Source organism: Emys orbicularis, chromosome 3 (genome assembly GCF_028017835.1).
Source record: "Emys orbicularis isolate rEmyOrb1 chromosome 3, rEmyOrb1.hap1, whole genome shotgun sequence".
Lineage (NCBI taxonomy): Eukaryota > Metazoa > Chordata > Testudines > Emydidae > Emys > Emys orbicularis.
The window spans coordinates 79,303,235-79,317,573 of record NC_088685.1 but is presented as its reverse complement, the minus strand read 5'-3'; the positions used below and the strand labels follow the sequence as shown (position 1 = coordinate 79,317,573).

General features: G+C 38.0%; 1 protein-coding gene across 1 annotated transcript in view; it reads left to right on the top strand.

Annotated features, from left to right (window-relative positions):
• ASCC3 (activating signal cointegrator 1 complex subunit 3) overlaps positions 1-14,339 on the top strand; it is a 525,526-nt gene that overhangs the window by 391,339 nt on the left and 119,848 nt on the right. The window contains exons 22-24 of the mRNA XM_065400559.1: positions 2,332-2,486; positions 5,943-6,041; positions 6,636-6,804. Of these exons, the coding sequence (XP_065256631.1) occupies positions 2,332-2,486; positions 5,943-6,041; positions 6,636-6,804 (423 nt within the window). The remainder of the gene's footprint in view (positions 1-2,331; positions 2,487-5,942; positions 6,042-6,635; positions 6,805-14,339) is intronic.

The window sequence follows — 14,339 nt, the reverse complement described above, 5'->3', positions numbered from 1 at the left end:
AGCATTTGCTGGCCTGCCAGCCATCCTTTTTCTTAATTTAGAATTCAGTGCCACATTGAAATATGGAAAGAGAGCATTTTCAGGCTGGTAGCTTGTTTTCAGCACCTCTCCCTATTAGTTTCAATATGAGCCCTCACACCCCTTCTAAGTAGCATGGTGACTTGAAATAAAAAAGAGAGGAGTTGGCTGGCAGGGAAACCCTTCCAGCATCCCTATTCTAATGGGAGATAGAGAAAGACTTCAGATAGGTGCCGGCTCTCAGTTTGAAGGCACCTAGAGGATAATAGGGTAATAAGAGAGAGCCAGCATAGATTTGTCAAAACAAATCATGACAATCCAACCTTATTTCCTTTGACAGGATTATTGGGGGGAAGCTGTAGACATGATGGATTTTGATTTTAGAAAGTCTTTTGGCACAGTGTAACAAGGCATTCTCATAAGCAAACTAAGGAAATGTGGTCTAGATGAAATTACTTCAAGTTGGATGCACAACTGGTTGAAAGACCATACTCAAAGAATAGTTATCTACGGTTCACTGTCAAACTAGGTGAATGTATCTAGTGGGGTCCTGCAGGGGTCTTGTCTGTGTCCAGTACTATTCAATATTTTAATTAATGCCCATATTTAGTCTTGAGAAAAGAAAATTAATTGGGGACCTGATAAGTCTTCAAATATGTTAAGATCTACCATAAAGAGGACAGTGATCAATTGTTCTTTATGTCCCCTGAAGGTAGGAAAAGTAAGAAGTAATAGGGTCAAGGGAGATTTAGGTTAGATAATAGGAAAAACTTTCCAACTATAAGGGTAGTTAAGTACTGGTGCAGGTTTCAAAGGAGATAATGGAATTCCCATAATTGGACGTTTTTAAGAATAGCATAGATAAACTCCTGTCAGTATGGTCTAGATTTACTTGGTCCTGCTTCATTGCAGGTGTCTGGTCTTAAAGAACTTTTGAGGTCCTTTCTAGCCCTACATTTCTATGATTCAGTGGGAATAAATGCTGCACTTTATCTTTATGTGCAGATCCTGGATCCAATCTGCCTAAAAATTAAACAAAAACAAGTTCATTTAAAAAACCAAAAAGCCTTCACGTTGAAACAAAAGAAGTAATGAAAATTAAGTGTCTTCCCTTGGAAATTGATGGGCAGTTTTTTTTACAGTTCAATTGATTGTCGTATTCTCTGAAAAAGTATGTTAAGTCTTTGTGGAATCAAGTAAGTTTTATACTTCTTTTAGTTAAAAATGCCTATTTTTAAGCAGCCAATTCCTTAGGTTAGCAGATTGTATGATTCTGACATTTTGAGAAGTCACAGAAGTCACAGATATTTCTTTTAACATCCTCTTGATGTAACTCTAAAATCACCACCACCACCAGAGCAGATAGGCCCTGATTCTGCAATGACTTGTGCAGGCAGATCCCTGTACAGACCCACATAGGGTCTTCACACGGGCTCAAGGTTTCACCCACATGCATCACATTGTAGAATTGATCTGCCTGTATAGCCTTATTGAGCTAACTGAACCGTAGGAACACCAATATTTTATATGCCTTCGGAAGTTTTGCTTTTGCCTGTGAAAAATAGTGACATTATAAGTAGAATAAGGGCATTTCTGGACTGGAGAAGTTGCACCCATTTAAAGAAATTGATTTAAAATCAATCTATTTAAAATGGTGCACTCCTAATGTAGATGCGCTTAATTTACAGATGTAAGCTAACTGATTTAAGCAAGGGTTAAACCTGCTTGTGTCTACCTGAGGAGTTTGCCTTGCTTTAACTAGATCAATTTTAAAATGAGTAAGGCCTAGTCTACGTAATAACGTTATACAGTTTTAACTAAATCCATTTACATACCGCTTTAGTTAAATCAGTGCAACCTCCATGCATAGATATCAGTTTAAGTGTCTCATATCGATGCAAATTACGTAGTCATGAATCAACTTAAACAAAATCATATCATCTCATAAGTTAGTATTTATGTGTATAGAAGAGACTATATGTTTTTCTAACTAGCAGGTCAAAAAGTCATTAGAAGAAAAAGAAAACTGCCTTGAAATAGCAGATTATTCAGCATGAATTCTTAATAGTTATTTTGACCCATTGGTAAAAGCCAGCAGAGGAGTTAATAATGTCTTTTTCTGAGCTGTAAATTTGCTAATTCAAATTAAGTATTACAAAATATTCCAACATACCAGGTCAAGAGAGTCATTTACCCACCAAACAACAAAACAAGCAAGCAATAACATCCCTCTCTAAAACCCTAGTTAAAATTCTGATTTGTATTATTTTTCCTGTAAATGCACATTTGTTTCACCTGGTGTTTTCTTTGCAGGTCACATGCTGCGTCATGTGCATATTGGGTTAAAGGTCAAACAGTGTGTCCATCAAATTCCCTCCATTACAATGGAAGCAGCTATTCAGCCAATTACACGTACTGTACTCCGTGTTAGGCTGAACATCACTCCTGACTTCAAGTGGAATGATCAGGTAAAAATTAAGTAATTAAGGTGAAGATTATCATGAGAATTTAGCTATTTGGATAATGTAAAAAGGTGATTTTAACTATCTATAAAGACAATGTGATCTACAGAGATGAATTAATTTTGAGGTGCCTATGGAAGAATATATCTAAAGAAAGTATCCTTTTTTCATTCAAGTTAACTTAAATAAGACTACACTCTTTTGTAACTTCATAAAAAATTGTTTAGAGAACAGATGTTAATAGTGGAAAAATTTGTATTTTTACATTTGTAAACTGCTCCAATGTATAAGGACTTGTCTACATAGGAAAATTATATTGCTATAAGCTGAAGCTTGTATTCACAGGTAAGCTAACAAGGTGAAAATTTAAACTAATATTGTTATATCTGTATGATCCCCCCATTCACCACCATCGCCCCCCAAGTGGACACTTTTATTCCATTTAGCTTATGTCACTTGGGAAGGAGTTTAAGATAAACCAAAAAAGACAGTCTTACAATGGAATAAGAGTGCCCACATGCAGCTGTTATATGGGCATATGGTAAAACTCTTCCATGTCGATAAGGCCTTGGGCACAAACAGGCTTTTTTCCTCCGTTAGGCACATATCTCTCATTCTCTTCCACCTTTAGGAGATTGGAGAGGTTGTACTTCTGAAAACTAGCAATTAAATGCCTGTTCTTGGATTAAGTTTCAGGTTCTAAAACTCCATTTTCAAAGCCTACCCCTTTTTTAAGCAAAAAAGTGCATGTATCAAATTGATTTTGACCACAAAGTGAATGTAGAAGACTTTTGTTCTAAAAATAGATTTACACCCTTTTTTAAAAATTGTTTTCCCTGGTCATAAGGGCTTTTACTTTTTCTTTTGGAAAGTTTTTCTGTCTTAGATTGTGAATACAAGGAGTGGTGATCAAGATACGTGCAGTTTCTTTCTAGTCACTTCCTTGACTGATTATAAAAATATCTTTGAATGAATTCCTAACCTAATCTTGCACCAACTAATTTTGGTGACTTAATTTTGTCCATGTACTGTTTTATATTACAAAAGGAGATAATTTGAAAAATTTAGTTGAGTCTCTATCTTGCATCAGTATTACCAATACAAAGTTCAGTACCGATGAGCTAATATATCATTAAGGACAAAACAGTTTAACGCTTGTTCTTTAACTTGAATCTGTTTACAGCAGTGCCTTCCCAAGGCAAACCGTCAAGTATACCAAAGAGGTCTGTACTTGGAAAGAGGAAGCATTGGGGACAATAGATTTTTGCCCTAGCTTATTGCTGTGACCTTTGACACAGTATCTCTTAATGGTTACTTTGGAAACATTACAAACATTGTGTCTGTTTGTACAATGGAGCTCTTAAAATGTGAATACATAGATTTGTATTAATCAAAACCTGAAAATGTTACTGCCTTTTTTGCTTTGCTTTGACTCTGTTTGTATCCGGTGAGCTTATCATTAATTACGAAATAGTCTTTATTATAGTAAATAACTACAATGATTTTTAATTATCATTAAAAATGAATCATTATAATTTTAAATTTAACAGTTGACAAACTATTAAAGAATTGCTTTCCCATCAGCATGCTACTACTATGCTGGTAAGCTGCCCAGAAGACGACAGTGGCAGCTGTCGTCAGCACAAAAACTGACTGCAAGGGAAGCCCACCCGTAATAAGACTAGAAATGCACCAGCAAAATCAGAATTGTAAAAATCCAAGTACTTAATTGAAATGCCATGCCTAGCTAAACATTTCTAGTGCATGCACCATGACAGCATCTAGGTGCCAAATAAAACAAAGTAACACAAAACTGGAATTGACGTGGTTTGATCGTATTTCTGGGATTGTTCTAGAGGTAGGTGAAGAAACAATCTTGCTGTTCATTTTGTACTTTACTTTATTGGGGGAAAGCCTGTGCAAAGGAAATGTTTTACATTGTGTTCTTGAAAAGGTGAGACATGAGTTCATTCTTATCTTTAATTACAGCAATTTCCAAAGTTAAGAGCCCTATAGTTTGGCTACGAAATTTTCCCTTTACCCTACTCCAGCGGAGCAAGGGACTATGAAAAGCTGTCCTAATAGGGCAGGTGAGCATTCCTCCATTATGAAGGAATGGAAGGGTAATGCAAAGCCACACAAGGAGTATGGGAATCCCTGGGTGTTGTAGCACTGGCTTAAGTAGTGTGCCACAGAATATGGCTCTGGAGTAGGGGGTGCACAGAGCACTGTTACACTCTACCAATCCCCAATGGTCTTTAGGGGTTGTTATTGCCAGTACTAGTTAAAGCAGCCTTGAGTCACCTCTGCCCCTCTTACACTATAGCTGGGCAGCTGGAGCGGCGGCTGCTGGCCAGGAGCCCAGCTCTGAAGGCAGAGCCACTGCCAGCATGAGTGCAGAAGTAAGGATGGCATGGTATGGTATTGCCACCCATACTTCTTTGGTGCTGCCTGCAGAGCTGAGCCCTCAGTTAGCAGCCGCCATTCTCCGGCCACCCAGCTCTGAAGGCAGCAGTGCAGAAGTAAGGGTGGCATGATATGGTATTGCCACCCTTACTTCTGCGCTGCTGCTGGCAAAGCACTGCCTTCAGAGCTGGGCGCCCGGCCAACAGCTGCCACTCTCCGGCCGCCCAGTTCTGAAAGCAGCACAGAAGTAAGATGACAATACCTTGCCCAGGGAATGGAAAATTCCTTCCTGACCCAAAATATGGCAGTTGGATAGACTTAATGCATAGCTGTGAAGACTCCCAGAGCCCTAACTCTCAACACGATAAAGTGGCAAGACCAGAAGCATGCTACAAGCCAAATGGGAAGATGGGGAAAAGAATTGCTCTCCAATGCCAAAACATGGAAATTGTCCCTGGCCAGGTATCAAACCCTGTTAATACTCTTTCCTCCCACCCAATCCAGAATCAGTTACTGATGGCTTATCAACACACCATCTAATGCAAGGCCCAAAGAGGATGGTAGTCATAGATGTTCTTGCCTGAAAGATTAGTGGGGTCCAATAAAAACAATTTCCACTGTAGCAGCCTGCATGGAACTTGGAGGGAGGATCACAAGTTGCAGGAGGAAAGAGTTTTTGGAAAAGTCTGTCTGTGTGCACATGGCTTGAATGCTAGCTGCAGTTGCAGCACCTGAAAATAGTTCTCTTAATAAAGAGACAAGTTAGTTTTAGAAACATGGAGGCCTCTTATGTTATTACCCAGTATTTGGTATTCGAAATACCCACAGAGACAGAACATTCACTCCTGCTTATATAATATATAATGTATCAAACCGGTACAATTATAGATGACTAATTTCAGATGGAAGGGTTTCATCAAAAGTTTTACATTGCTCCCCTGATTTCGTCATATTTTCTTTCTAAAAAGTAAACCCACATCTTACTGAAAAATATCTGGTGTATTCTGAGAGGTCTATGGGGTACTTGTAACGAGGGAACCTTTTCTCTTCTTTTAGGTGCATGGCACAGTTGGAGAGCCCTGGTGGATCTGGGTGGAAGACCCCACTAATGATCACATTTATCATTCAGAGTATTTTGTCATTCAGAAAAAGCAGGTAACTGTGTCCTTATGCAGAATTTCAAAGCATGTAAGAAAAAAAAGCTGGCAGATAGTTTGGGAATAATTATTATAAACCTCTGTGTTGTCCCAAATCTGAAATTTATACAATAACATCACCAAATTTTCAAAATCCATTGTCTGCCTTTCAGTTCTTAGCATCTGCTAAAATTGGTCTTTGACATGGGTGTTCACTAATATTGTTACAAAAATAAAATCTATTAAAGGATTTGCCTCTTTCTCTGGCTTCTCTGGTGGACAGTTACTTGCGGATGAAAAATCAAATCTATAATGCTTGTTTTTATTAGGATTGTAAATACACATTACTCACTGCTGTTCCATCCCAACAAATAAATAAAATAACTTAATGACCAAGAGCCTTATCCTGCCCTTTTTGAAGCCAATGGAAGCAGAATCTTCTCCTGAAGTTGAAAAGGGAGGGATCATCTACCTGTTATCTATGCTTTCTATACACATACATTAACATCATGTTGTGCATGTACTTTATTTCCTTGTGTTGCCTGTGCTTGTGAGAGTATGGCAAGCTGTTTTAGCTGTTCTAAAATGATTCTCTATTCTTTGTTTACATCAGGTCATTCCTAAAGAAGCTCAGCAGCTGGTGTTCACAATCCCTATTTTTGAACCTTTGCCTTCCCAATATTACATTCGAGCTGTATCTGATAGATGGTTAGGAGCAGAGGCTGTTTGTATCATAAATTTTCAGCATCTGATTCTACCAGAGAGACATCCACCTCACACAGGTAAAGTTATAACTAGAAACCTTATTGTTTTGTTTCCTTAAAGATTTGTTTCAATTAGTCTTGTTAATACAGATTTGCATTATTTCTGTGCAATAATAGAAATCCAACTCTTTTAGTTTTACTGAAAAAAATGTGTGTAGGGAAGGGTTCATTTTTTGTCATGCATTTGTTTGTATTTTTGAGGCTAACAACAACCCTATCACTAACTTTAAATATGTTTGTCTTCACTATCAAGAAGCTTAATTCTTCTTAACATATTCCTGCTTTTTAGTGACTCCATGCTGAACATCAAGAGCAGGAGAAGTATTATTGTATCATATAAAATAAGCCAAATTGTGCATTCTCATTTTTCTTAAATTGAGATTATATTTTCCATATGAGACTGCAAAATTATTATCTTATGTCTTAATGTTTCTCTAAAATTAAGGGTCTTTTATGGATCCCCATTCCTCTAACATTTGGCAGAGGAGAGCAGTTTATGCTGAACTTCTTTATAAATTAATTTCATTGGACATACTATGCCTGTCTCAAGGTTTATTTATTGGCCCACCTGTTCATTCAGCCAACAGTTCCTTTTCTCCTTGACTGTCTGTGGAGCTGAACTATCTGTTGCTTTAAATACTGGCTTGTCAGTTCTTCTATTTATTTCCCATCATAGATAATGGTTTTAAATGGTAGCTCAAACTTTCATACAAGGCTTAAGAAATATTTGGTAAAGTATTGAGTTATTTATTTTTCAATTTTTCTCGTGCTCATTTAGTACAGTAGATCTCTGAAATATTTTAGCATCATCAAAAGATGATCATTATTATATTGATGTATATTTTCAGGTAGCATGGTCTCGTCGTACATATTATATAGTCACACCGATGAGTCCCTCATATACTCTGTGTTCATTCCATGGCTATGTCTACATTTACGGCGACACGTAGAGTACAGGCACTGCACACCCTAGCATGGGTATAAATAGCAGTGTACATAGTGAGGCACTGCTTAGTGAGTAAGGAAAAGACACGCCTGAACCTTAGAATATATATCCTACACGGTTGTCTACATGCCCAAGCAATACTTTCCACATCTACCGTACTATTTTTAGCAGTGTAGTGTCCCACTGCCTTCCTGCTGCCAGTGTCTTTCCCACCACAGGGAAAGCTCCAGCAGTGGGGAAAGGCTGTAGCAGGAGGAAGGTCCTCGCTGCCAGCCTTTCCTTGCCGCAGGGAGTTGCTGCAGCTTTTCTCCACTGCCAGAGCCTTTCACGCCGCATGTAGCTACACACTGCAATGTGGATGCCAGCCTACTTTTCGCTGCAGCGTGTAGCTACACATACCCTACACGCCCCCACAAGCGTAGACAAGGCATATAACCAATTATCTGGAAGAGGGAGTACACAGCGCCTTAGTGAATGATTCATACTAAAGTGGATGTAATTTCAAACTCCAGAGAGGACAGGGACCTGAATATAAGCATAAGTACTCTATACAATATGATTTATTTTGGAAAAATGAAAGGTTAATATCTCCAAGGGAAATTAATTTAAAACACAATGGGGAAGAGTAAGCTGAAAAACAATATTACTGAAAGAAACTTAGGGTATGTCTATACAGCAATGTAAGCTTCGGGTTAGTGTGACTCGAGTCAACTGACCCATGTCAGGAAACTCTGGGCTTGAGCATCTGCACTGCATTTTAACCCAAGGTTAAGGATTTTCTGACCCATGATCGAACCTAGGGCTCTGGCATCCATACTGCAGTGCACAGACCTGAGTCAAAGTAACCCTATCTCAGAGTGCCTAGCGCCCCGCTCCCATGTTGACACTGTAGCCCTCTGAATGTGTTGCACTGTGGGAAAACTCTACTGCCCACCTTGTCTCCTGTGACAGTGCGATTGGTGGGACTTGGGTGCCCATAAGGAGCACATGATACATAAACTGCATAATTAGCTTCTTTGGTGGCTGTCTCAGTAGAATGACAGCAGTTTGAGAAGGCTTTAAACTGAACTACCATCTAATCTGTGAATCAGGCTCTCCACCTCTCAGCTGAGTCACCCTGGCAGGAAAATGCCCAGGTGGACCTGTTCTGAGGCTAATTAGAACATCAGTCTCCAGGGCTGTCAAACCAGTAAAATGAAACTTGGCAATTCTTAATTTTTGAAATGGGCTGTTCAATAAAGGTGGTTTTGGGTTTTTTTTTTTGTTGTTTATTTTTGTCTGTCTGTTTTGAAGTTTGACATAAAATGTAGGTTTCAGCAGAAAAACAGCTACTGCCATCTGTGAACTGGTGAAGTGCATCCCCAGGGACTGGAGTGCAGTGTGTTCTAGCACCTCCCAGAGGTCCCCATGAGGCTGTGGGGAAGTTTTGGGGCTGGCTCCCACTCATTGCCCACATACTGCATGTTGCATGAGAGCTTCTGCACACACAGCCCCACTGATGCGGGGGGGGGGAGAGCAAGGGACAGAGAGCAGAGCGGGATCCTGGCAGGGAAGGGGAGCAGCTGGGGTATTGAGGGTTATCCTCTCCCAGCCATGTTGAACCAGGAGCTCTGTTGCTCCCCCTCCCTGCAGGGCAGCTGCTTAGTCCCTACTCCATTCTCTGGCCATTGCTCCTGACCCCTCCCCCTGCCCTCCCAGGGGCTGTGTGTGCCACCCCAGTCAGTTCTCTTTGCAAAAAGCTTCTTCTGTTTGAGAACCCTGCAGGCTCTCTGATAATGTGCTTGCCAGACCAGTGTGCAGCAGGCAATGGGTTACACTGACCACAGCTGCTGCTGTTTGCAAAGGGAGGTATGGCTTCCATTTGGAATAGAGTGCAATTGACTGCACCACAGATTGTCGGTATAGAGAGGACTAAGGAAGTTACCCCAAGGAACTCTGGGATACATCTAAAAGACTTCTGGGACCCGAGTCAAGTTGTGTGTACACAGGAAAGCAATAGGGTTCAGACCCTAGGTCCTGTTTTAACACAGACTCGGACCCTCCAGCCCTGCGGGGGCCCTAGATTTGAGCCTTGGGTTAACACAGTTGGTATGTGGATGCAAGCGGGGGTTAGGCTTGAGCTAAGGCTTACGTTGCTGTGTAGACATACCCTGAGTAGTGAGAGTGGGCAGTAAATTAGACATGAACTTGTACTGTGATATTGCAACAAAGGAGGACACTGCAATTTTAGGCTGCATAAACAAAGACATCACATCTGTGTGTCTCCGTTGTGGTCATATTTTATGTTCAGTTCTAGCCACCTAAATTTGGAGTGAGGAGAGAGAAAAATAACAAAAAAGATCAGGAGGCTAGAAGAATTTGAGGAAGAGTCAGATTCTGCCCACCTTACTCAAGCTCAGTGTGGGGTAGAAAGGAATAATTATAAATTATTGGGTGCCAAGTAATTTTATGTTAAAAATTACTAAGAATATTTTGTTTAGAGAAGCAAATGGTAGGGGCCAACTCTTATTAATTGTTTCTCTTACTTCCAACTCAGGAGTGTGACTCCTATTGTTTTAGCTACAGGGCTTCTGTTGCACACCCTGGGTGACAGCATGACTGAAATAAACCAAAATCACAATCATTAACCATGGCTATTTTATTAGTAAAGAAGGAAAAAATAAACATCAGCACAATACAAAGTTATTTGCTGTCATCTTTCTATTGACATGCTGTTGAAGATTGGCTTAGATGACACCTTCAGCTTCTGAATATGCAGTCTGTCATGATTATACAACATTTCTAATTGCCTTTGCATTACTGATGGGAAAATCTCAAATAAGCTCTTAAAGTTAGAGTTTAACTTTTTTCTTTTTATTCAGTTCCTTTTCTGAAATATTCCTTCAATTTTATTAGAGTTCAACAGGAGATGAAATTCTGTTTTCAAAAAGTCTAAATAGTCCTATTCTTTACATACAAGCTTTCACTTTTTTTAGAAGTCTTTTAAAATTAAATCATTCTTAGAGGGTCTTTAGCTTAAAGAGTTATTAAAGAAGTTATTGATTCTACATGACAATTTTAGGAAAGATGAATCTTCTTGTCTTCCAGAGTTAGGTTGTGGGAATTTCTGGAGCACTGCCAGTAATTAATTAGTTTCCCACAAATATAAATATTTTATACTTAAATAACTTCTTATTTTAGTAATTAGTTTAGCAAGGGCATGAGATTCCATATTGTTGCATAAAGCATTTAATCATTTACATAGCAATGATATTAGGAGCTTTACATTTAGCTAACATATTTGCAAATATGCATTTCACAAAGATGTTTGCCATTTCAAAACACTTACAAAATAAATAAAATGTTCAAAATATTTCCAGCTGCACATGTTTTTCCTATAGGCTTTAAGTTTTTAGAGTAATTATAAAATTCATTTCAACAAGGATATTTCTAGACTTCTTTGTGTGGGTTTACTTAGAACTTTCCTTGGAAGGATGAAAAATCCCATGCTTACATCTAGATTTATTGTTCTGATAACACAACCCTACATTCCTTTTTCACAACTGGGTCTTATCCTAAAGCATGAATGTTTTACATAGTTTGTTTTCTTGAGATAAGGATTACATTTGTACAAAACTGGTATCTTATACAAAAGGAGAAGTCCTAGTCTAGATAAGACACTCTTAGGGGTTTGTCTATTGACCACAGCTCCTTAGAGTTACAAACTGTTTATTATAGCAGTTACACGTCTATTAAACAGCTTGTACAAAAGCACAAATTTCAATAACAAATGCATCTTTTAAACATGTCACAAAATAATATAATAAAAAGTTAAAGCAAAGTAAAGTTTAAAATGCAGCTTTTTTTAAAATTCTTTGAGGTAATAAACATGGTTTTATGGCTAGGGAGGGATTATCTTCCTTACATTGGCTTGTCCTTTGGTCTCAGAAGCCTCCTAGAATTTCTTTGATTAACTCGAACATTTGTCACATAATCAGGTAAACATCATGTATATAGTTATGTTTTCAAGCATTCTGGCTATAACATACTTCTTGTTATATCTTAATATTCAGTAGAGATACAGACAAGTTTGTAATTACCTAATATCAAAAGAAAATAATAGTTTTATTAATATCATTTTGTATCAATATTGAGGTCTCTCCATTACATCAGTAATACCTTATCAGTTCCCATTGGAAAAGATGGGAATACTCATCAAATAAGGTACTACTTCATAGGAGTAAGAATCTATCTCTTAATCTTGCCTCATATATTCCAAAATTGCACTGACATATTGAATAGTACCTTCGTGTTTGAATTGTCCAGTTGAAAGATATGGAAGTATTCACAAAGTAAAGTGCTACTGGGTGTGAATAAGAGTGTCAGAATGTGGCTCTAAGAAAGTTAAATGTGGCAAGGAAGTGATTACAGGGGGGCGAGATAATATTTTACCTACTGATGAGAAGTTCAGAAACCAAAGAAGTAAAGGATTATTTAGAGAGATGCTATACAAAGGGATTTAGCTATGAATAATGAAATGAAATGAAACAGAAAATTGAAGATGTACTGACAAGAGTTGTCAGGTGGTGAAATGGTAACCCTAAGGAAGTAGTGGAACTCCCATTGCTTGGGACATGAAAACTAGACTTCACAAAACATCGGTAAATGTGCAACAATCATGTGTTGCCATAAAAAGGGCAACCTTACGTCTTTTCTAATTCTGATTTATGAGATTCTTTATTTCTGAGGAGACCTGCAGGGGAAGATTTGCATATGAATGAAATAATTCATCTGCTTGTTAGCTTGATCAAAGAAGTTCCGTTGTTTATAACAGAAGTCCAGTCAGTTTCCAGGAATTTATTCTTGAGCATAGAAAGCACGGGAATATTCCTTGGAAACTAGGTTTTCGGTCCTCAGCTTCATCAAAACCTAATTCCCATAAGCAAAGCATAGGTGTAAACAAATTGAGGGCATGTAGGCTTGATCACGTTTTTGAGAGGATGCCTTTGGGACTTACAATATTTTTAGCATTTAGTCTTTCACAGCTAGAAATTTAACCTGGTTGTAAAATTATTACTATTATTTTTAACCAAAAAACCTCCAAAAAACAAACAAACACAAATAAATAAATAAATAAAATTGACTCTTTTTTTCTTGAAAAATATCTTGTTGAAAATTGGAAACATTTTGACCAGCTCTACTAAAAGTGTATATATTATAGCAGAGAGATCTCATACAGCATCGTGCATCCAATTTCAACCTCAGCATTCATGATTGAGTCATGATTTTTGGTACAGAAGCATATGTTTGTTTTTTTCTCCATACTTAAAATGCCTTATACATTCAATGTGCCTGATGTCATTGTAAAGCCCTTCCACTGTAATCACATTTGGCTCATTTAGAAGTCTGTGAAGTGGGAGCATTCAGAAATATTCACTTCCAGTACAGTGTTTTCTTTTGGCATACATAAACTCACATGTGTTTGTGAAGTGTTCAGCTATTGTTATAGTGTACCTGTACTGTCTGGAAAGGCATGTGTAACCTTTTTACCTAATTGACCATTGACTACTATTCAGAAAAAATAGTAAGATATTTACACATCCCCGGTTATGGAGCCCTTAGGATTTATGGTAATTGATTTCAATTCCCATCTGGTTCCCACTCAGCAGTGAAGTACGTAGAGGCCCTGTTGAGGGGGATGGGGGGGAACCTTTTCTCCTCTCAACAGACCCCAAGAAATCACCGATTTAGTGGGAATGATAAAACAGACATAAGGTATCAGTGAAAAGCATGTTAAGAATATTAGGCATCACAACCTCAGCAGATTTTATGACTCCTATGGCATACCTTAATGGTGGGGCACCCTGAAAAGACAATGAGATCTCCAACCACAAAAAAAACTTCAAAGAAAGCATCTGCATAACAGAATCATTTCAAGTCTCTTTAATTTTGGTAGGAATCTAAATCTAATCTGGTTATATGTATCAGCTTCCAAATTCCACAGTCTCTAATTGTTTGGATAGCGAATATCTCCAAGATATGCCAAGAGTTATATATTGAAGGGATGTTTGGGTTTTGTATGTGTGTTTATATCTCCTTATCTATCTCTCTATCATTTTAAATAACTATATGTAAAACATATATGTATCCTTCGTTCATATTATTTCATCAGCTGTGGAAGTCCTTAGAGGATCCTTACTCTTAAAAAAACAGAGAAATGTGTTCCTTGTAACTGGAATTTAGGAACTGTGGTGTCCTCCATAAATCATTTTCACTTATCTTTGTCCTCATAAGAATTTGGATATGTTTTCATTGGTATAGTAGCTTTAGATCTAATTGGGTATAATAAAAAAAAGCTTTTGATGAACAGATGAATCTATGTAAATTGTAGACTTCAAAGCTTCCAGAATGCTTAACAGTGGTACCTTGAGGGGAAAATGTCAAACGGCAAACCAATTCATCATTATTGCTCTCTGGAGTCCACATGATCCCAAATTAGAGCTCCATATAATGTAAGAAATTACCTATAAATAGTTCAAAAATAAGTTTTCCCATCAAAGCACAAGTTCATACCTAACCAACATCTGATTACTTTAGTCTTATAATACAATATTTTATAAGGCTGCAT